Below are 20532 nucleotides of genomic sequence, written 5' to 3'. Positions count from 1 at the left end.
CCGTGCGTCTCATCAATTCCAACTCTCGAAGGGCACGTACAGCATCCTCCATCCTCGGCATCCGTACTTTCGGTGCCTTTGACCCGCGCCGAAACTTCTCCCTCGATCCGATCGTGGTCCGATCTCGTCCGGAGGAGGAAGAGGGGCCGGTGGTCCATGCGTAGGCACACATCATCTTTCTCTCGTTTCCTCTTCCTCTCTCTCTCTCTTTCTGTCTCACCTTTCTCCCCCGTCCTCCACCTCTCGGGCGTGCGTGTGTGTGCGTGTGCACCACGCCACGCACACGCACAGGGCGGGTTTGTCGGGAGCCAACACACCCGTTGTGTACACAAACGGCCTAAGTAAGTAGGCACACACGGGCACGGAAAGGAGAGCCGATGGAGAAGGACCAGAGCGCGGTGTGGAGGCGCGTCAACGGAGAGACGCACACGACACCAGCGAGCGAACGAACGAACGAACGACCGCCTGGAGGAGAACCAATAGCTCGTATGGGTTGTAACCCGGCGGCAGGCGGGGGCCACCCGGTGGGGGCCATCAAAATTTCAAAAACGTACGCGGGCCCCTTTCGCGACGAGGATAAAAGGCAGCAATCGTGATTCTTTCGGGCAGTGTCGATACGATCGCCGTACTCGTTCGAGCGTTCAACGTGCGAGAGAAGCGCAGGCGACGAAGTGAGGACAAGTTTGGGAGTTCCGATCCGGAGTTCGATCTTTTTTTTTCGCGTCGTCCGATCGACAGCAAGCTCACGTCAAGATGTTCAGATACGCGGTAATCGGCGCACTCCTCGTGGTGTCTGTCCTGGCTGCGCCAGCGTCGCAGGACGCCGCGGCGGCGCCGCCACCCTCGATCCTCGAGGAGGCCCTCGACGTGTACGCTTCCTGTTCCGGGGAGTCGAGCATCGCGGTGTGTCTCAAGCTGAAGGCCCTGCGTTTCGTCGACCGTGCCGCACGCGCGGCCGACATCGACGTCATCGACGGTTTCAAGATCGTGCAGACCGAAGAGGCCAAGAATAGGTAAGCGGCGGGCTCGTTTCGGGGATATTTGTAATGACAGTGATCGGGGCCTAGCGTTCGTACAATGCTGCGCTTTACGGCAGCACCCGGGCCGGCGCCGAGTGAAATCGGGACGTGAGAAACGCGCCGGATTATTCGTGTGGTGAACACGTGAACGGGATTCGCACGCATTATATCTTTTCTTTTTTTCTCCTTTTTTGTATCGCTGCTGCGAGATTACGTGGCGCGAAGAATCGGGAATAAAGCAATTACCGTGCTCGGTCCGCTCGATCGGCTCGGCTTGATTAATTGCTCGGTGGAATTGAGTAATTTCGACGAGCCGGATTTTCTACTTGGAGCGCGAGCCGCACGAGAGGAACTCGCGAGTTCAGACGATTGAATTATTTCGGGATTGAGTCTTTACTCTCACTTCATTGCCGCTGTAATCGATGAATGTAACTCTCGACTACGTTACTTTGCGTTATTGGAAACTTGAATGTTCGATCGTCGTAAAATTAGCATAGAAAGTCGTCGAGTCGGGCTTTCAGAGATACGTGTGAAACGCTTATGCAGATGCATCAAGATAAAGACATCCTCCTCTCTTGTTTCAGCCGCGCTGACAATGCAAGGTCCCTTAATGACATTGAGAGCACCTTACCGGCCGAGACCGAAGCCAAAGAAGCCGCAGTCGACCAGGCCATCATCGACAGAGCCGCCAAGTTCTTGTCCACGCACACTGTCGAGCTCAGCCTCCCTGAAGAAGTCTCCCGCTCCTTCGATGAAGGTAAACTTAATTTTTGAAGGATTTTCAATCTGTAACAACAAGAGAGAAACATCAAAAGATTTTATTTTCATTTTTCTTCCCGCTTTCTCGATCAAGATCACGGTCAAACGTAACGTTCTGCTATTGGAGGTACAAATTTGGAGAACATGCAAATTAGAGTCGTTCAGGAAGCTTCATTCGCATTTGACAATTCTGTTTCAGCTCGTGGCAAGAAGAAGAAGATCGTCAAATCGCTCCTGCCGATCCTGTTGCTGCTGAAACTGAAGGCTGCCGCCCTCATTCCGATCGCCCTCGGCGCCCTGGCTCTGATCGCTTTCAAGGCCCTCGTGATCGGCAAGATCGCCCTGATCATCAGCTTGATCATCGGTCTGCAGAAGCTGCTCGCTCAGAAACACCAGAGCTACGAGGTCGTCGCTCATCCCGTCCACGACTACGGACACGACGTGCACCACGACCATCACGGCTGGGCGAGGTCTTCGGCTGGCTCCGATCTCGCGTACAAAGCGTACAAGCCCTCTGAATAGCTCAATGCCATGTACAACCTCCCCTCCCTCTAACTTTCTACCTTCATTCGCCAAAGTGATCGCCCGTAACCCGGCGATCACCCGGGGCCGGCGCGGCTCAGCTTCTCAGGGATCCGCGGACAAACCCAACCCTTGACCAAACCCCGACGCGACGAGGACTGTCCTGACGACGAAGACGACGACGACAACGAGAACCACCTGGTTGAACGCAGCTCCACGACTTGAACGACTTTGTTCGACGATTCGACGGACGGTTACTGGATCTTGCGCTGACCGGATTAACGTGACGAAAACCGGACGACCGTACGAGACACCGGAGCCGACGATCGATATCCGAATTCCACTGATGGATGAAGACTCGACGCGCGATTCCGGCGACTCCGAGCTTGATTATCGATCACTTGATTACACGAAGGACACTGGCGATCCAGAGGCAGTGAGAGGATCTCGGCAGACTCTCAGGATTACTCGGTGGAACCTGTCAGAATGGTAGAAGTCGCGCCTCCTCGCTCACACCCGCGCGGTATCCTTTCGGAGTCCTCCGCGGCGGCCTGTCGCACGCGGAACGACTTGTAGTCAGTACTCGCGCGGGTACACCAGATTTAATCCAATGATGTTATTTATATATCGATCACCCCCCGTTGGGATCATCATGTAACTTATCACATTATTTATAAATAAATTGTAATTTTTGTATAATATTAAGCGCCGTGTTCTCATCTCATTTCCACCCGAATACCTGCCTCGTCGTTGCGACGAGTTCCTCACCACGAGAAGCACGAGTTTCTTAGAGAAACGTGCCAAGATAGTTTAATGCGTTACTATAAGAATTTGCAAATACAGCTTTGCAGTAAAAAAGATTTTGGAACAAAACTATTTAAATATAAAAATTGTTAAATATAAAAACACATCCGAAAGCTTATAATTATTTTTACAAATTTTGTTTAACTGAGAGATCCTTAGACTTCGTTTGGCCTGTTTTCGCCACGCGAATTCGGCAATTATATCCGCCCTACTTGCGCCCCGAAGTTTTCCTGTCCGACTATCAGCCCTGCCCCATCAATCTGGCGATATAACGATCTTTCCAGCGCTCCATTCTTCGGTCGGCGGAAATCACTCTCTTCAGGTGCATCCGGTGTATCGACCAAGGCGCCTTGCCGTGTACATGAAGTACAATACAAACAAAGCATATACTTTCGCTGCTTGTAAAATCTTCCGAGTGAAACCGATTGTTCTGTCGTGTGCGAACGCCCCTTTGTCGCCTATATAGCTGGGTGATCCTAGCAGCAGGACGAGCAGTATTTTACGAGAACCGCGAAAAGAACCTCGTCTCCGCTCGGTGTGACGGAAACAGAGCCTCTGAAAGAAAAGAAATTAATTCCAAATAATTTTAATAATTTTAAGAAATTAATTCCAAATATTTTAAATGGTATGCTAAATACTCTGTCGGGGACCGTTCCGCTTCAACGAGTGTGAATAGTTATTCCCGTGTCGAGCGTCTCTCTTCCTCTCTCGGGACGAAACAAGTTCAGCCGCGCGGAAGCTTTCACAAATTATGCCGCCTACATAATCCCGTTCGGTTCGAGTTCTTATCAACTTTCTTTCCAATGTCCGGTCTTGCCTGAGCACGCGTGTGGGATCGGCCAGCTTCAGGATGAAAAGCGAACTTCGTTATCTCTGCCTGCTCGTTCTCGTTTCCACGAGCATCACGGTGATCATGGAACCGCAGGAGCACGTCACCCTGGGGAACGAAAACTCTCCGAACTTTGACGAGGCCTTCGGCGTGTGCGTGGCGAAGCGGGAACACGGCACTTTCGAGTGCGTAAACCGCGGTATTTTGAGCGCCTTGCAGTCTTTAAATGATAGGGACAGCCTGGAGTTTGGACACGTACGGCTGGACAGAGCGGAGGGCTACGAGAGGAACCTCCTGGACCTGGACTACGATCCGAAGGATTTTGGAAATGTCCTGAAGGCAGCCGCCACGTTGATGGAACGCCGAAATATCAAGTGGAGTCTGGATAACTTGTATCCGGGACTGCAGATGCACGTTGGACCGATGTTGAACGGAAACGGCGTGCTGGAATTCGTGCTTGACGAAAGAGTCGCGTCGTACGGCGACAGGCAGGCCGGCACTGGTAAGTTGTAAAATTAATAAATATTTCAAATTTAATCATATATTTTTACAGCTCGAGTATTTTCAGCAAAGTAAAACATCTCCTATCATACAATTTTCGGAGCAACTATAATTAAGAGCAGTTTATGCCAAAGTTTCCTTTCAGACCCAAAGATATAAAATATTTTTGCAATGTCATAACGTTTAAATGTGATACAATTAATAATAATTTGTTACATTTAAATTTCTATATATAATTCCAATCCAATTAAATTTAATCCCAATATAAATAATTATGAAATAATGGTATACAAATTTAAAGAAATTAAAAACATCTTAAAAGTATCTAAATTTAAAATATCTTTTTCAATTTTATTTGTTTCATCTATTCTTGGCTATGCAAATTGAACTCTACGCGGACAATATAACGTACGCAAGAGATTCTACTATTACAAAAATTTTTTTGCGAATCACAATTTGATTGCACAAAGCGAGCGTAATGCAGAAGCGTAAAATTCTCGCTTCAGGAGATCGCCGCCTGTTACACGGGAAATTACGCTCGCCGCTTTAGCACAGAATCGAACCTCGAGCAGGTTCTTGTTCCGACTAAGGTGTACGCGCGCCAACTGGTTTCAGGAACGTTCTCCAGCAGGCAGCATCGGTCAAGGCCGCGCGACCTTGACTGCAGACTCAAGAAGATTGACTCAGGCAGAGTATACTGATTTCAGGAAGACAGCTGACCAGGCACCTCCTGCTACCATTTCTCCTGGGTTTCAAGTTCAAACTGGCTTCCCTGATCCCGCTCATGTTCGGCTTCCTGCTGATCGTCACCAAGAAGGCCCTGTTGCTGACGAAGATGGCGTTATTCGTCAGCGGCCTTCTAGGATGGAACACCTTGTTCTCCAGTGTCACGCCGCCTTACTCGGCGAGCGGGTTCAATGGCTTTCACGCTTATGGACATGAAGTTCCCAACACGTACTCGTATCACGATCATTTCCCGCAGCAGCAGCCCTACAGAACGCTGCAGGACTTCAGCCCTTACGATCAGCACGTGATCAGGGAAGTGGTGAACGTTTACGACGGAAACAGCGACTCGGGACAGAGCAGACAGAAGAAATTCGTTTGGGCTAAAAATTAATTAGTGCGCTCTAAAAAAGATTTTTATTATGCGATAAGGTTTAGATAATCGGAGAAAGAGCAGAACAACAATCAATGCCAAAGTTATAAAGATATTATACTTGTTCTAAATTTAGTATTGCTTATAGCAATATTATGATAAATGAAAATGATAAGAAATGCGAATCCGGAAGTGCCAGTCCGGAAAGCCAAATGCGACAGTATTGTAACAATTTCTATATCACGTAGTTTTTAAGACATGGATTTTTGTTTAAGGTATATAATGTAAAATGCGTTATGCATAAGCAGTTGCTGCAGTCGCGCCAAAGAATGCCACAGTAATAATATTGCAGCATAGACATTGCAAATACCTTTGCCATCTCACATCATTCATCAAAATCAACCGCAAACGCCGCTAAAATTTACGAGCTCAAAATATAAAAAAACATATATTACCAAAGAAAAGAAAACGTATTTTATATTCGGTTTTCATTTTTCAACGCTAAGAGCGTCTTGTTTCAACTTGAACCGTGCGATTACAATCAATTTCTTCGTCTGCATCGTAATGACGGTCTTCATTACGAGTTCACTGTCGATTTCAAGTACCTGTACTAGCAAGGATTGTCACTGAGATTATCCTGAGCGTTTTCACTCGGCGGTACCATTAGTCTCAGTCCATTATTACGTCGTCCTTTCTTTCGGTCGTCTAACTGTACCAGTTTCCCCCTCCTCACCTCGTGGTTTCTTACTTACACCATCCGCAGGAATAGCGATGGCCACATCCGGGAAACGCGTTTGCTAGTAAAGGGAAATACTACCGTGTCTTTACGGTCATGCGAATACACGTACGGCCACGTGCTGGCAATTTCCTCCGCCAGCTGTAAATTGGCGAAAGGTGAAAAAAGCCCGCGAGCGAACTCACCGCCTGTGTCTGTTACTTAATTATTTCTTACACTTGTTACACTTGTACGTTTTTGTATTATTAATAAATGTGCGTGTACTTGATGTTAATGGCAGTAAACATTTTCCATTGACTGATTTAGAAAGAATGTAATCTCTGAAGACGAGGAATATATTAATAAAAAAATGATTAGATAAATTAAATGTTGTTAAATTAGATAGACACATTCCATCAAAGTGAAGAATTTTAAAAAATTGAACTATAAATTTCTATAGAAATGCATATTTAAATTTTTGCAAAAGAAACGGAGGATCCTCCTCCATATGCAGAAACAGTGGATAAATGTACACATGCAAATTATTGACAAGCGGAAAATGCAGCCTATGCGGAAATTGCATTTTGCGGTGAATGACAATGTTGTTGTTGACAATACTATCGAGCAACGAGGCCGTGACGAAAACTTACGCACGGCGCTTTCTTCTTCATAATTGCTCCTACTATGTCATTAAAGTGGCGAAGAGTGAAGTGAATAATGAGTACTCGGCCTCGTGTAATAATCGATGGTGACGCGGCTCGGCATTCACGAGTCGGGATGACGCGAGAATGTGGAAACGGGGAACCCGGTGACAGACAAAGCCTACATTCACAAAGAAGCTGAGGGAAATTAAATGCATTGAATACAGTGGACAGCGTTAATCAAGTCCATTACAGTGTAATTGCCCAAGCTGTTTTCCGAATGTAGCGCGTCACGGATCGTAATCTGTGTCGGATTAACAGTATCTCAGCTGTTGCGTTAATAAGTTTCTTGACCTCGATAGTTGTATAATATTACGCATGTAACAGTTATACATGATAATTCGGACTGGTCTCGGTAATAATTTATAGATCGGATTATCGGCGCACCCGAGATGATCGACTGGCATTTCCTCTCGCGGTTATCCAGGTATATTTTTTTCCCGTAGCGCGCAACGTTTCAGCGCACAGCGCACGTTGTAATCTGCAGCAGTGTACTCATTAATAAAATATTGAAGCGTTTTTAATCTCATCATTTTTAATCTCCGAGGCTGAAATTATATAACAGATAAGAGAAAACGGCGTAACGCTGTCAGAAGCCTGATTGCTCCGTATTAATATTCATCCGCCCATAATTTTATGAGTCCTTTTTGTAAGTCGTTATAATAATTATATCATTTCTCTAAACTGTATTACAAAAATTAATTCCGTCGCTCTTACATAATCAAAATTCGGCAATGAGACATTTTTTATCTCTTCCATTTTAATGAAGTTTTTACCATCGATCATCGAACCGTTTATTTTGGAGAACGTTGAACGCACCAAGGCACATAAGAAAAATGTTATAATAATATATAATATAAAGCTTTCTCTCAAATGTATTACTGAAATTAATTCCGTCACTCTTATATAATCAAGATTCGGCAATGAAACATTTTTATCTCTTCCATTTTAATGAATTCTTTAACACCGATCACTATGGAGAACGCTGGGTGCATCAGGGCATATAAAAAAAAAATATTATAATAGTATTATGAAAGCGTTCCTTAAAATCAAAATTAATTTCGTCACTCTTACATAATCAAGATTCGGCAATGAAACATTTTTTATCTCTTCCATTTTAATGAAGAGATAAAGTCTTTAACACCGATCACCGAACCGTTCACTCTGGAGAATGCTGGGTGCACCACAAGGCATATAGGAAAAAATATGGATTAGCTTTCATTTTAAGTGCATCATTCCACATTAACCTCGGCCCGTAACCGAGAGATCGTAATGGTCTCTGGCCAGCAACGAAAACAAATATACTTCCGTACGATATTCCATTCCGCGGCGAGGAGCCTGCTCAGGCATGCAAATTGGCGGGTAGATCTGCTGCCGTCTCCTGCGGCGATCCCGCGTTCATGCCCGGTCGGAGAGTATCGTTTGTTCTACCTGCATTCCGATGCGATTTCTGATGATACCTCGCTATTAACGTCGGTTAGCACGGCGGGCTTTTTAAGGCTCGTTTGACAAGCGGGTCAGAGCGATACTTACTTACGGTGCTGTACGACATTGTTTTGGTTGAGGGACCTCTCCTCCCGTTGTTGCGCCGCTAAACAGCGCGTGGATCAGCCCGGTAAGAACGCGTACACCGGGAATTTTAATGCGGACTGGTAGGAGAGGCTAAACACCGCCCTCGTGCACTTATATAAGTTACGATGCCAGCTGATACTTGCGGGTAGAATTTATCGAGCATTGACCAGCAGCTGACCAGCACCAGCAACCGCAGCAGCAGCAGCATTAGCAGAGAACGGGATCAACCACAGACAGGGGAAAGAAGATCATTCATCGATCATCACGCGCTGGCTCGACAATCCGCCGAGGAAGAGGAGACTCATACGAGCTCGGGATCTCGTCGAAGTCTCACGATGAAGTCGGTCTGGTTCACGCGGTTCCTTCATCTCGCGCTGTTATGCAATCTCGCGGCCGGCAAAAGTGAGTTCACCAGGCTGTTCGAGCGGTGCACCAACGAGAAGAACACCTTCGACTGCTTCAAACAGCGCGCCCTGGAGATCCTCGACTCGGCGATCCAGGATAACACCGTGTACAAGCTCAACGATTACGTATCGATCACGAGGGACTCGGCGAGCGCCGCGAGGAGCCATCAGGGGATGGAAAACGACACGGAGCTGAGCCTCGACCAGAAGCTGGACAACAAGTTCTACGAGTATCTGTCGTCGAGAAGTCTGAAGCTCACGATACCCGGCAACGCTTTCGAAGGTCTGCAGGCAATTAGATTTATTGATTAGATTATTATTGAATTATTGGATTGGATATGAATTGTGCAATTCTGATTATTAGATTGCTTTTAAATCGCTGCTACCGCGGAATTAAAAGTATGCTTCAGGTTTGAATTCAGTCGTATTTCGATTCGCAGTTTTAAATATTTTATAATTAATGTCGTTTGAAAAATAGATATCTATGGCTTCATTTAATAGAGAATAATTTTATATTATTGAACGGGATTATTATTTTTTGCATTATTTTTATTTTTGAACGGAAATGATCGAAATAAAATTTTTTGCTATGTTTGCAGGAAGGAAAAAGAGGAGGGGTCACGGACATCTGTTAATAGCAGCTGCCGTGATGGCAGGTAATTTCATTCACGAAACATTAATATTCTAATATGTGGAATGCGTGAAAATAAAGACTCATTGTTCTGATCAAGGTAGAAAGTTCGATTCATTCAGCGAAACTTTCTCGATCAATGCTCTCAATCTCACAGCTCTAATTAATCTAATGAAAACAGAAAATAATGCAGTCCATTTAATATGGAAATGGAAAAGAACGAGATATGATTCACTGTTTGGAAACTCTGTTTAAAGCTTTTATCTCTGCCCTCATTTTTACATTCGAGAGAACGCAAATTTCTCCAAAAAACGAGCCAGATTAACTAACAAGTCATTTGTTTGCAGGCATGATGGCGCAACTAGCTTACGGAAAAATAGCGTTCCTCGCTGGTACAGCTTTGCTGACGGCGAAAATGGCTTTGGTCTTGAGCGCAATTGTCGGTCTGAAGAAGCTCGTGTCAAGCGGAGGAGGTAGTCATGAGGTAATCTACGCGACGGCGTCCGAACATGGAGGTGGCGGCGGAGGTGGTGGTGGATACGGCGGCTGGCAACGAGCGATGGAGGCGGTTTCACCAACCTGAATCACATATTCAGAGAATATCCACAATTTCGAGAGCTTTATAATTTAGTTACCGTATACATGTCTTTCTTGATGCATCCGTAGCGTCCTAATGGCATCGATTTTTCGAGGCATAGCAATCGAATCATTATTTTCTGTGTACATTATTTTCTGCTGCAAGACGAACGTACTACTTTGCGAGAAGTATACCGTAACGATGTTCGAAGGAGGGTAGGTTGATTACTAAATACTTTTCTTTGGAGATTTTCGATCGATGCAAGAATTATATCTTTTGGCAGATAAATCGATGCGCATCGATTAATTATGTATCAATTAATGTGCGGTGTGCAATCAAGAAAGATAAGTTTTGTGTTTGCATTCAAGGTATAACGTTTTGTGTGTGAATTTATATTATTATTATTTAAGTTTTATATCTATTTATGATTTAATTTATTCAATTTACCTAATTTTCTGTAATATAATGTTGTTTTTTTTAATAATATCAGTTATGAAATAATGCGTTTTTATTTATTTATGTCATGAAAACCCGATGTACATTGTGTAAAAAATTAAGTTACGTTAGAGGAATAAAATAAAATTTATTTATATAAATATTAATTGCATAGTTATAATATGTATATTATGTTTTTGTCATAATATATATACCCGTACATGTTTAAAGATATTTACATAATGTTAGATGTTGTATAATATTACACAATATATAGAAGCTATAGATATTACACAATGTTAGATGCATAAGCAAATTTCTTGTTAAAAGATACTAAAATTCATAAAGTTATTCAATATGTATTATTCAATATATTATGTAATATAAATATATATAATATTCAACATATAATAAAATTATATGTATGTTGGTAACTTCTATCGGTTTTTAACATCAAACAATTTGGGGGAATAATTACGAATAATTTTATTTTAATATTTCTTACACTTGTCAGTCGTTAAAAATGTTTAAGATCTACTTCAATGGAAGAATTCGCCGTCGCTGTCGATGATCATAGCCTTCATCTCCGAAATCGCCACGATGATCGTAATCGATGCTTGAACTGTAAGTATGTGAGTGACTGTGATGTGGATGTTTTACTATTTCATAAGATACCTTTTCGTGATCTGAAAAGACAGAGAGTTTCAAATATTAATTAAAAAGTATTTGAATTATATATAAACAATTAATCGCTTCGTATGATATACATGTAGTACAAAATCTATTATTTATTGTAAGACAATGAGGAGTCTCCAAGTTTCTCTGATTATAAAAATATTCATAGAATAAATCTCAAATTTGCAACAACTATAAAACACATTACTAAATATTTTTATATTTTTTAGGTTTCAAACTTGTAACTATAAATTTTTACATGCAGGAAAATGAGAGAATAGAATTTAAGAAATTATAATAAATTTGCATTCAATTTATAAATTTGAAATTTGCATAAAATTTCATAAAATCTATATTTAATATTTCTCCAAGTTCTTCAAGTTACTTTCGTAAGTATTTTTGAAAAATTCTAACGATTGCGTACATAATTAATCGTTACGCATAATGAAAACACGCATACGGAGGTCTTTTGATCATGAAAGTTTAAATGAGTTTCAATTGTAAGCAAAGCAAAGTGTAATTTTATGATTCCAACTACCTACCATGTCTTTACGTACCATTCTTTTTTATAATTGCAGCAATGGCAAGGGCCAAAGCTACTTTAGCAACTAGTACTGCCTTTCCTGCAAGTGCTGCAACTCCATGCAATAATCCGTAAATCAGTGCTGCCTTCATAGCTCCAAGCAGGTATAATAGTATTCTGCCGAAACGTTGTCTACCCTTCTTTCGGGCAGAAACTAAAAATCACAATTATTTATTAATTATACCACCTGGTTCAAATCACTCTACATTAAACGTCATTAAATTAATTATATAGATTTATTGATAACATTAAGCTCGACATTACGATAGAAGATTGTATACATTATAGCACGTTTGCGACTATCATTACACTTTAAAGAAACAATTTATCACATATATATATATATATATATATATATATATATATAATAAACAAATTTACAATTCTTAATTATTTGTTGGTACAACTTCTCCAAACATTGCCATTGCAGTCCGTCAACGTTTGAATAAAGATTAAGATTTGCGATTAAAGATCATCATCTATCAAATTTTTCAATCCATCGATTATCCATCGTTAGAAATATTCTCTCTTTCTCTTTAAAATTGTGTCTGTTCTTAACAAAATTATTCCACAGAGAGTGGAAGTAACTTTCTTACGCGCTGTGTTACACATATAAATACTCAAATTTGTATTTAAAAAAATCAGAGCAGAATTTCTCACCTTTACTCGTAGCATCATCGCTGTTTTCCAAAAATGTTCGTTCGAATTTCCTGCCGGTCCGCGTTTGATTCTCGCGTGGTTCTAGCGTGGAAGTGTCGATCGTCGTCTGACCGGTGCGGCATGGGGACGTATCACCCTCATCATCGGTGCACTTGATGGTCCCCGCAGTTTCCAGCAAAAGCGTTCTATTGACAGGTTCGCAAGAACAAACGGCGACGAGACCGCCCAATATCAAAAACGCGAAGATCCGCCGAAGCATGTTCGACAGGGACTGGAGCCTCTTGGAGATCGTCATTATTTATAGGCGCTAGCAATTAGCGGCAAAGGTGGAACAAAGCAGTGTTACGACATACAGAGCGTGAATGCGTCTATGATAAAATGCATCATGCACATAAAATTATTCCGCCGTTGCCGCAAAACTTCCGCATGTTATTGCACGCATGCACGTGTCGCGGCCAGCAGTTAGTATCGCGATTACTTACAATGTTAATCGGAGTGTTACGCGAGGCGTGACGAGCAAAATTAAATTTTAGCGCATCACTGTGCTGCGCTGATCTTCAAATGGGATAAATCATGAGTAGGAGTGCATGCGTAGGAGTGGTGCGCGTTACATAGAAAAATAACGTTACATTTCTGTTAAAATCGAGGCATTATTTGTGCAGCTCGCACAATTTCGCACTGTGCGTCATCGCGTTAATATTTAAAAAAGGTTGACTTAATATACAATAATTGTTGCGGAGTGAAATTTCTACTATTACATGTAAAATATGTTATTTTAATATTTAGATTAAATGACTATAAATTTAACTCAGTTTAACAATTTGTTACATTTACACATGGATATGTTGCATTGTTCACTATTTTAACGAGGATAATTTTTAATAAAAATACAAAATATTTTCTCATATTTGGCTCGTTCAATTGAATCAAAGAGAGAGACAGAAAGGGACAGAGAAAAGGAAGCAAGGTAGTCAGAACAGGAACAATGTGGAGAAAATTGAGTGGATGAAATTTCAGGGTTTATCGAAATCGAACGCCAGGCATCGATGAATATCTTGGTCAGAGTTGGCAACTAGTTTTATCTGTTATACGTAATTGTTATGAGCTTGCTGCTCGCGAGAAAGGTAATTTATTTACTATGTCACAAATAGACCGATAATAGAAAACGTTTAAGGAAAGTAGAGAGTAACGTGAAACGGAAAATTTAATTGATTTTTATCATGCCAAAATAACATGTAATTTCTATCTTGCCAACCATGCGTAATTTCCGAGAGTTCTAATTTGTAATTCATTCGTTTTTTACTTTCTTACACGTTTTCATTCTAATCTTACAGTTACCGTTTCGATTTTATATTTAATATGTAAAATATAATTTTAATATATGTACAATGTGTCAATATAGTAGGAGAAATGTTTTTGAGAAAATATAGCAGCTAATTAATTGTTGAGTCTTCCGCTATGTTAATAATAATAATTTCGCGGCAATTTTCTCGCGCTGTTTCAATTCGAAGAAAATGCCTCTCCTTGCCGCCAGCTTTCAGCCATACACAAGTAACAATGAAGATCATTGACGTTGGATTACGGCCGAGAGACTGCTCCGATTTTACTACTCACCGCGGTTGCATATTAAATGCATACCTCAGCTGAATTAGAATGATAAGTAGATTGTCGCCGAGTGAATGAGGAAGCTTGCTTTTCACTTGTTCCAGCTCCCACGATTCTTCCGCGACGGAAAGTGGAGAATAAGGCCTAAAAAGCACCATCTTTTTCTTCGACCAGTGCTTTGTGTGCCACTGGGCCAATCGAGCATCCTCGATTCACTACTCGGAGTATGCAGGGTTACAGCCTCCGAAGGTTACCAGCTATTGGTTGTCCGTGTCCTAGCACGTTGCGAAGAATGCGGTTCCTGCATGAGTTTAATGCCTAACCGGCGATCCTCGTTGTAAATCAACACGACACGTCAATCAAGAGAACCGCCGGTTCTCCTCGAAAATAATTTTACAATGTTTTTCCGAGCAGCGCTACTCTGTAAAAAAATTTGTTTTGCAACGTTGCTACATGGACCTGTTCTTAAATCTGCAGTGCCTGCACGCGTATACCTCTGAGATCTCTCCGGATCGCTTGGTTTCTTCTGACAATCATGCCGAGAGATCACGTTCGCCGATTGTTCGCAGCCGCATTACGCGATAAGTCATTCGATCAAGTAATCTCGGACAAAGCTCGATGTAAATTCCCATGGTTTGCCGAGCGCGCTAAATTCTACGATCGCGCTCGCGCGAGCATGATCCAGTAATGATCTGAGCCAGAGGAGCTGCCGCGTGCGAATCGGCAGCGGTAACACCTGTTGCGCGGATCGTTGACCTGAATCTAATAACAGGCAGAAACGTCTGGTTCTTGTCTAAAATATCTCTCGAGGAAATCGCTCATGACGGTTTAACCCATTGCCTCACTTTTATTACTCCGGAAACCTGCGTTCGCCACCGTAAACCAGGCCTACGCACCCACATTCGAATCGCCATCATTACGCAAGCCGTACTTTTTTCCGGACTTTGTGCATTACAGTTTATTGCGATCGAATCGCAAAATCAATCATTTTCTCCATGATCTCTCCATTTCAAGCCACTTGACACCTAAACTGCCGCGTCACCCGTACATGGATCATGGTTGCAATAAGTAGGAATGATTTATCAATCGTTTGCTCAGACATTGAATAATAATAAAATAAAATAATTGAATAATATTAAAATATCATTCGTATTGAGTTGGAACATATATTCGTCCCATTTTTTAGCATTTTTAATAATATAGGCTGTAATACATATTCGTTATTAAACACTAAAAAACAAGATAAATATACGTTGCAACCCAATAAACTATATTTTAACACAAAAACCAAGTGAACAATTATCACAAGGCTCGCGCTTGAAATTACCTCCAGGCGGTCCAGGTGTTAATGAGCGTTTTTGTTCACGAAGAGCTTCAAGTCGCGCGTCAGGCCTAACGGCGGTTCACGAAATTGCCCTTCCGGTGGGATTTTTTCTGCGACTCGTACAGCAGCAAAGACTGACTGAGATAATTCGCGATGTCATCAAGATAAACGTCCCCGCGGCTGGGACGCTCCACTTGTCTACTTTTGCGAACAATCGAAAGTCCAAGTTCGCGCGACTCGCTCGCTCGAAGTCGAGGGTCGGATAACGAATAATAATTTCAGGCCCGACCGTGTTGCATGAGCTCGCTCTTCCGTCCGCTCCTCCGTGCGTAGGCAGAAGAAGAACCCGCGGCTCGGAATTCATTTCTCGCACCGCATCTCGTGAGAATGTAACTGCGCGTTTACGAGATGTGGCACGCGGGCCTTAATACAGTTAAACTCCCGTCCGCGTGCGTGTGTGCGCGCGCGTGTGGGGGCCACCATGGCACCGGCTATGGGATAATCGCGAAGTAGGTAAGAGCGCGTGGAGGATGCATCGTCGGCTGTTGTCGCATTAGAGATGCGCTAGCCTCGATCGAGTCTGTCGGGCTTCACGCTCCTAACGAACCGTGATGCCAGAAAATAGAATACATTCGGCCCGATCGTTCTCCTGCGCGGCTGTTACACCGCCGGATAAGTTATGGGCATTCCTGAACGTCAGTATTCTTAATAACGGAAAAAGGGGTATAATAATACCTGTGCGCCTAATACGGTGGTACATATCGACGAAAATCGTATTCGCAATGAGCACTTACGTTCCTCCGGTGGAATACCGGATGTACCGTATATCAAATCCTTTCGAGGTCAACCGCCGTGATTTTTTGTACCCCCAGGACCCGCGGCGATCCTCTTGATGCGCGCGTGCATTCTGTGTCGATCTTTTTTTGCGGGGAACGAGAAACGTTTGTTGCCCGGCTGTACCTCATTCCACAGTTAATTACTTCAAAAATCGAAAAATTAAAAAATTAATTACTGGGAAATGTTCAAATGTTTGAAATTGAAAAGTCTGAAAATCCTTTTCTGAATTTAATTATCTGATTGGAAATGACACCTCCTTTAATTGAAAAGTCCGAAAATCCTTTTTCATTTAATTATCTGATAGGAAAATGACACTGATCCTTTAAGCTGCGGATTGACGTGAAAATATGCGGCGGTGAGTCTCGAGCGAGTGATAAATATCTCGGTGCAATCACGATCATGTGTGTGCAGCATGCACATTAAGACGCCGCGCCGGCAGGGGAGCTGAGTAAATCAGCTGATTATCTGCTTTAATGCATAACTGTGCGTAATTCGCATTCTCATATGCTACTGGTAATTCCCGCTCAATTCAATCGCATCGAAAAGCAACAGGAGCGCGAACTGGTTTTACGTGCGATACGTGTACGAGTGTGTTGATGGACGTGCATCAACATCGAGGCGCAATTTATGCAAAAGTGCGAAGCGCCACGCAATTGCAAATTTACTGTTGCGCAACAGAACAGTACCATGCTCGGGATCGAGTATAATTGCTGAGCGTGTTATCGCGCTCGCCTCGCTTTGCGCGTTTTCTGCCAATAAATCTGAAACGGAACACGCCTCGCCTCTGAAAAAGAAACTACGCTTCGGCAAGAAAACAATAATAACTTCATAACTTCCTACGTTTTCTATTCGCGTTCACGTGTGCGCGATTTTACAATCTGGTCCAGAGCGCTGCGATGGCGACAATCGATAAAACGTGAGAAGCGCTCCGAAACGCGGACGAAACCCGCGGCGATTCGTTAGCGGAAAAATAAAAGAGTTTAACGTAAAAAACGAGACGCTTGGTCCATTGTTCCTCGCGCGCGCGGGATGCTGCACCGCGATGCACGAAGATGACGCAGGGAAAGTAGATCATCCACGTCCGATGGTCCTCGCAGCGTCCCGCGCCGTGCGGGGGAACCTACGAATAGGAAGGTCACGGGCTATCCGCGCAACCGGGAACCAGTTTCTAGCATCCCCACGTTCTGCCGGGGGGTCAGTGAGATCACGGTGCCAGGTACGCTGTCGATGTGATCCCCCTTCCGGCTGTATCCTCATCTCCTCGTCACCTCTCCTCTCGCGCGACGACGATACGAATCTCGACGCGCGCGCGCGCGAACTTTCCTAGGCGGACGTAGTCGTCGCGGCGAAATTTAATGAACGAATAGCGTGGCGGCCGTTCAATGTCTCGATCCCGAGAGGCGTGAGTGGGTCTCTGTGTCACGAAGGGTCACATGCTCCTCAAGAGCGATGAGAATTTTTACCCCATCCCCGCGCGCCGCCGCCGCCGCCGCCGTCGCCGCGCGCGTGCAACGGCAGCTGCCTAGCGCGCGCTGAAGACGAAAGAGAAGGATGAAAGGACAAAGGGGGGCTTCGCGAGAGGGAGAGGATGGAGGAGGATCATCCGCGTACCCATACATGCGAAAGTCCGCAGCGTCGACACGTGACCGGCACATCCGTCCTCGCTCGTACACGCGGGAGATGCGCCTCACCCCCTTCGAGAAGGATGGCACCCGGAGAGGATGGCTCGGATCTCTCGGTTGGTATATATCGGCCCGGAGACCTCGTCCTGGCGCCAGTTCTCTCTAGTCGAGGATCATCCGCCACGTGGATCATCCGCGCGCGTCTCCTCCTCGCTCGCTCGGCTAGAATCCTCGTCGCGTGTCTCGCCGCGTGTCCGCCACCCCTCGAGCAAGCTCCACCACCGAGGTGATTCTGTGATTTACTCCGAGTTCGGCGTGAATCTTATACGGGCTACCAAGAAGGTCCAGGATGTCGGCGATCGGGAGTCTATCCAAGTGTGTGTTGCTGTTGTTCGTCTGCAGTGCGATCGTCCACGGCAACGAGGACGGCGGTATGCTCGAGCGAGGATACCGTGCTCTCTATCGCGTCTACGAGGAGTGTCAGCACCGTAACATGGCGGTGTCACCGTGCCTGAAGAAGAAGGCGATCTCCTTCTTCGAGAGACTCGGTCGTATACAGACGCTGCCGATTGGCGACAACCTCGAGCTGGTCAGGGTTGCGCCCTTGCCGGACGACAGCTCGAGGAGCTTCTCCGACCTGGAGAAGACCTTGGCGAGGACCAACGGCGGCGCCACGGACGAGATCCTCAACGACATCCTGTTCGAGCGCGTGGCCGCGCTGATGAACAGCTTCAACGTGCAGATCAGCCTGCCAAAGACCAACTCCGGCGAGCTGAAGCGGAGCGTCGAGGAGGGCCGCGGCAAGATGAAGAAGATGATGGGCATGATGATGATGGGGATAGCGATGAAGCTCGCCGCGCTGGTCCCGATCGCGATCGGCGTGCTCTTCCTGCTGGCTGGCAAAGCTCTCATCATCAGCAAGATCGCGTTGGTGCTGTCGCTGATCATCGGCTTGAAGAAACTGCTCAGCCAGAAGCAGGGTGGTCATGACCATGGTGGCTGGCAGCAGAGCGGAGGATGGGACAGGAGCCTGAAGAACGTCGTCGGTACACCAGTTCCGTCAATGACGGAAGCTGATCGCCAGTACGCGCAGACACTGGCGTACGGCGCGCGGCAGAAGCACTGAACGATCAACGAGACGGCGAGAGGGAGCAAATGGGAGGTTTTTAGGTACTGGGAGGGAAAGAGGGAGCGATGCCTGTATCCAAAGGACCAGATAATAAACGCGGTTTCAGAGACAGTTCGAAGTAGACTTAGTTACTTGATGTAGTTTGAGGAGAAATCTCTATGATGTACCGTCTGTAAAATGTCACACTTTTTTATAAATATCGTGAGGGAGGAGGAGTGTAAAGTTCTCGCAATGGCACCAGCGTTGAACTAGTAAAATACGATAAAAGTACGACACAAGTGGCGGGAATAGCAAGGAGTAGAAGAAGTGCGCAAGTAGACGAACTGTCTCTCACACGCGTGAATTTTCGAGGAGCCTGATCGCCTCCGGATGATTGTCGATACGATTAAAAATTACCGATTCCCCGCTTCTGAAATTAACGGTTTCGTCAGTATAACATAACTTGCTGTCTTGCCTGCATGTATAATTAGTAACGGATATAATAAACGATATAGTAAACGGATAATTAGCTGGAGAAAAAAAAATGCGTGGGCCATCGCTGGACATCGTGTGCAAACTGGCAGCAGCAATGCAGACAGTAAAACAAAAGAACTCGCGTAACGACAGCTGTTTGCGATATTTTCCACTGCCGGCTGTCTCGGCAAATGATCCAGCGAAATGATAGCGAGAGAGTAATTTTCACGCACGCGAGTTTCTAACGGTGCCGGCCGGTGGTTTTTGTATTGACAATCGGAACGCGATCAGCCACGAAGTCGTAGTAGAACGATACTCGACTTCGCTATTAACATTATTTATACTAGCCGAATTTGCAGTCGTTTCTCAGCACGCGGGAGAGATATTTATGCACTTATAATTTTCATATTACAAGTGTTATTATAATTTATATATTTATAACATAATTTATACCTGGACGGCGACGCGTATTTATTGCGTAGACGTATTATGAGGTAGCCCGTAGCTTTTGGAACGTGTCGCTCGTGTTGCGACAGGTAACTTGCTCTGGATCATTTACACGAATAACAACAGCTGACATACATATGTATTACTAAAATCGTGTGTTCAGTAGGATAAGCGTGACAACTAAAACGTTCGAGTGTTAGAACGTAGTGAGTAACAAGTACTAACTCCGTCTGACACAATATTTATTATATAATAATAATAATAATAATAATAATTTATATTTATATATATATATATATATATGTTACATTTTCTCTCAGAGAGCGCTCTCGCAGTTTGCAATCTTCAGGCGCGCATCAATTCTTCGCGTATCTCACTTATGCTATTTTCATAGATGCCGACAGATAATTTGATTGGATTGATTGTTACATGGAATAATAATAAAGACGCTCGGCGCCGCGAGACGATGTATACGATTTAACAGCGTACGTTTGATACCCGAGAAGCGATTATAAATTCGGCATAAGGTGTTACTTTGTGCACGCACAGGCGCTCGATACTTTCTCGACGATAACGATTACTGTTACTTACACGTGAGCTTCTTTCTTTAACCTGATTGTGTAAATTATTAC

General features: G+C 44.2%; 4 protein-coding genes across 4 annotated transcripts; 3 read left to right on the top strand and 1 right to left on the bottom strand.

The window, feature by feature from the left end:
* Window positions 1–633: 633 nt before the first annotated feature.
* Window positions 634–3005, top strand: LOC105279059. The gene is made up of 3 exons (XM_011338599.2): window positions 634–1013; window positions 1604–1776; window positions 1978–3005. The coding sequence occupies exons 1-3, from the start codon at window positions 754–756 to the stop codon at window positions 2298–2300; spliced, it is 756 nt and encodes a 251-aa protein (XP_011336901.1). The 5' UTR covers window positions 634–753; the 3' UTR covers window positions 2301–3005.
* Window positions 3006–3690: 685 nt separating this feature from the next.
* LOC105279078 lies at window positions 3691–18997 on the top strand. Its single transcript, XM_026972636.1, has 6 exons — window positions 3691–4435; window positions 5142–5533; window positions 8668–9205; window positions 9522–9578; window positions 9901–10102; window positions 18274–18997. The coding sequence occupies exons 1-6, from the start codon at window positions 3955–3957 to the stop codon at window positions 18995–18997; spliced, it is 2394 nt and encodes a 797-aa protein (XP_026828437.1). The 5' UTR covers window positions 3691–3954.
* On the top strand, window positions 9392–10559 carry LOC113562553. Its single transcript, XM_026972280.1, has one exon. It carries the CDS (start codon window positions 9903–9905, stop codon window positions 10134–10136), a length of 234 nt encoding a protein of 77 aa, XP_026828081.1. The 5' UTR covers window positions 9392–9902; the 3' UTR covers window positions 10137–10559.
* On the bottom strand, window positions 10765–12801 carry LOC105279060. Its single transcript, XM_011338600.3, has 3 exons — window positions 12484–12801; window positions 11798–11977; window positions 10765–11251 (listed from the first exon to the last, which is right to left on the bottom strand). The coding sequence occupies exons 1-3, from the start codon at window positions 12776–12778 to the stop codon at window positions 11100–11102; spliced, it is 627 nt and encodes a 208-aa protein (XP_011336902.2). The 5' UTR covers window positions 12779–12801; the 3' UTR covers window positions 10765–11099.
* Window positions 18998–20532: the final 1535 nt, after the last annotated feature.

The sequence above is a fragment of the Ooceraea biroi genome, chromosome 9 (assembly GCF_003672135.1).
Source record: "Ooceraea biroi isolate clonal line C1 chromosome 9, Obir_v5.4, whole genome shotgun sequence".
NCBI classification, from domain to species: domain Eukaryota; kingdom Metazoa; phylum Arthropoda; class Insecta; order Hymenoptera; family Formicidae; genus Ooceraea; species Ooceraea biroi.
Note: the sequence above shows the minus strand (reverse complement) of the source record. Positions and strands in the feature narration are given on the sequence as shown.

Coding starts and splice junctions, on each gene's coding strand:
- LOC105279059 (XM_011338599.2), top strand. CDS start 754: ATGTTCAGATACGCGGTAATCGGCGCACTCCTCGTGGTGTCTGTCCTG. Junction 1,014..1,603: donor ACCGAAGAGGCCAAGAATAG/GTAAGCGGCGGG, acceptor CTCTTGTTTCAG/CCGCGCTGACAATGCAAGGT. Junction 1,777..1,977: donor CTCCCGCTCCTTCGATGAAG/GTAAACTTAATT, acceptor ATTCTGTTTCAG/CTCGTGGCAAGAAGAAGAAG.
- LOC105279078 (XM_026972636.1), top strand. CDS start 3,955: ATGAAAAGCGAACTTCGTTATCTCTGCCTGCTCGTTCTCGTTTCCACG. Junction 9,579..9,900: donor AGCAGCTGCCGTGATGGCAG/GTAATTTCATTC, acceptor ATTTGTTTGCAG/GCATGATGGCGCAACTAGCT. Junction 10,103..18,273: donor GGTGGTGGATACGGCGGCTG/GCAACGAGCGAT, acceptor GTTCGTCTGCAG/TGCGATCGTCCACGGCAACG.
- LOC113562553 (XM_026972280.1), top strand. CDS start 9,903: ATGATGGCGCAACTAGCTTACGGAAAAATAGCGTTCCTCGCTGGTACA.
- LOC105279060 (XM_011338600.3), bottom strand. CDS start 12,778: ATGACGATCTCCAAGAGGCTCCAGTCCCTGTCGAACATGCTTCGGCGG. Junction 11,978..12,483: donor CGATGATGCTACGAGTAAAG/GTGAGAAATTCT, acceptor TGTGATTTTTAG/TTTCTGCCCGAAAGAAGGGT. Junction 11,252..11,797: donor TGCAATTATAAAAAAGAATG/GTACGTAAAGAC, acceptor CTGTCTTTTCAG/ATCACGAAAAGGTATCTTAT.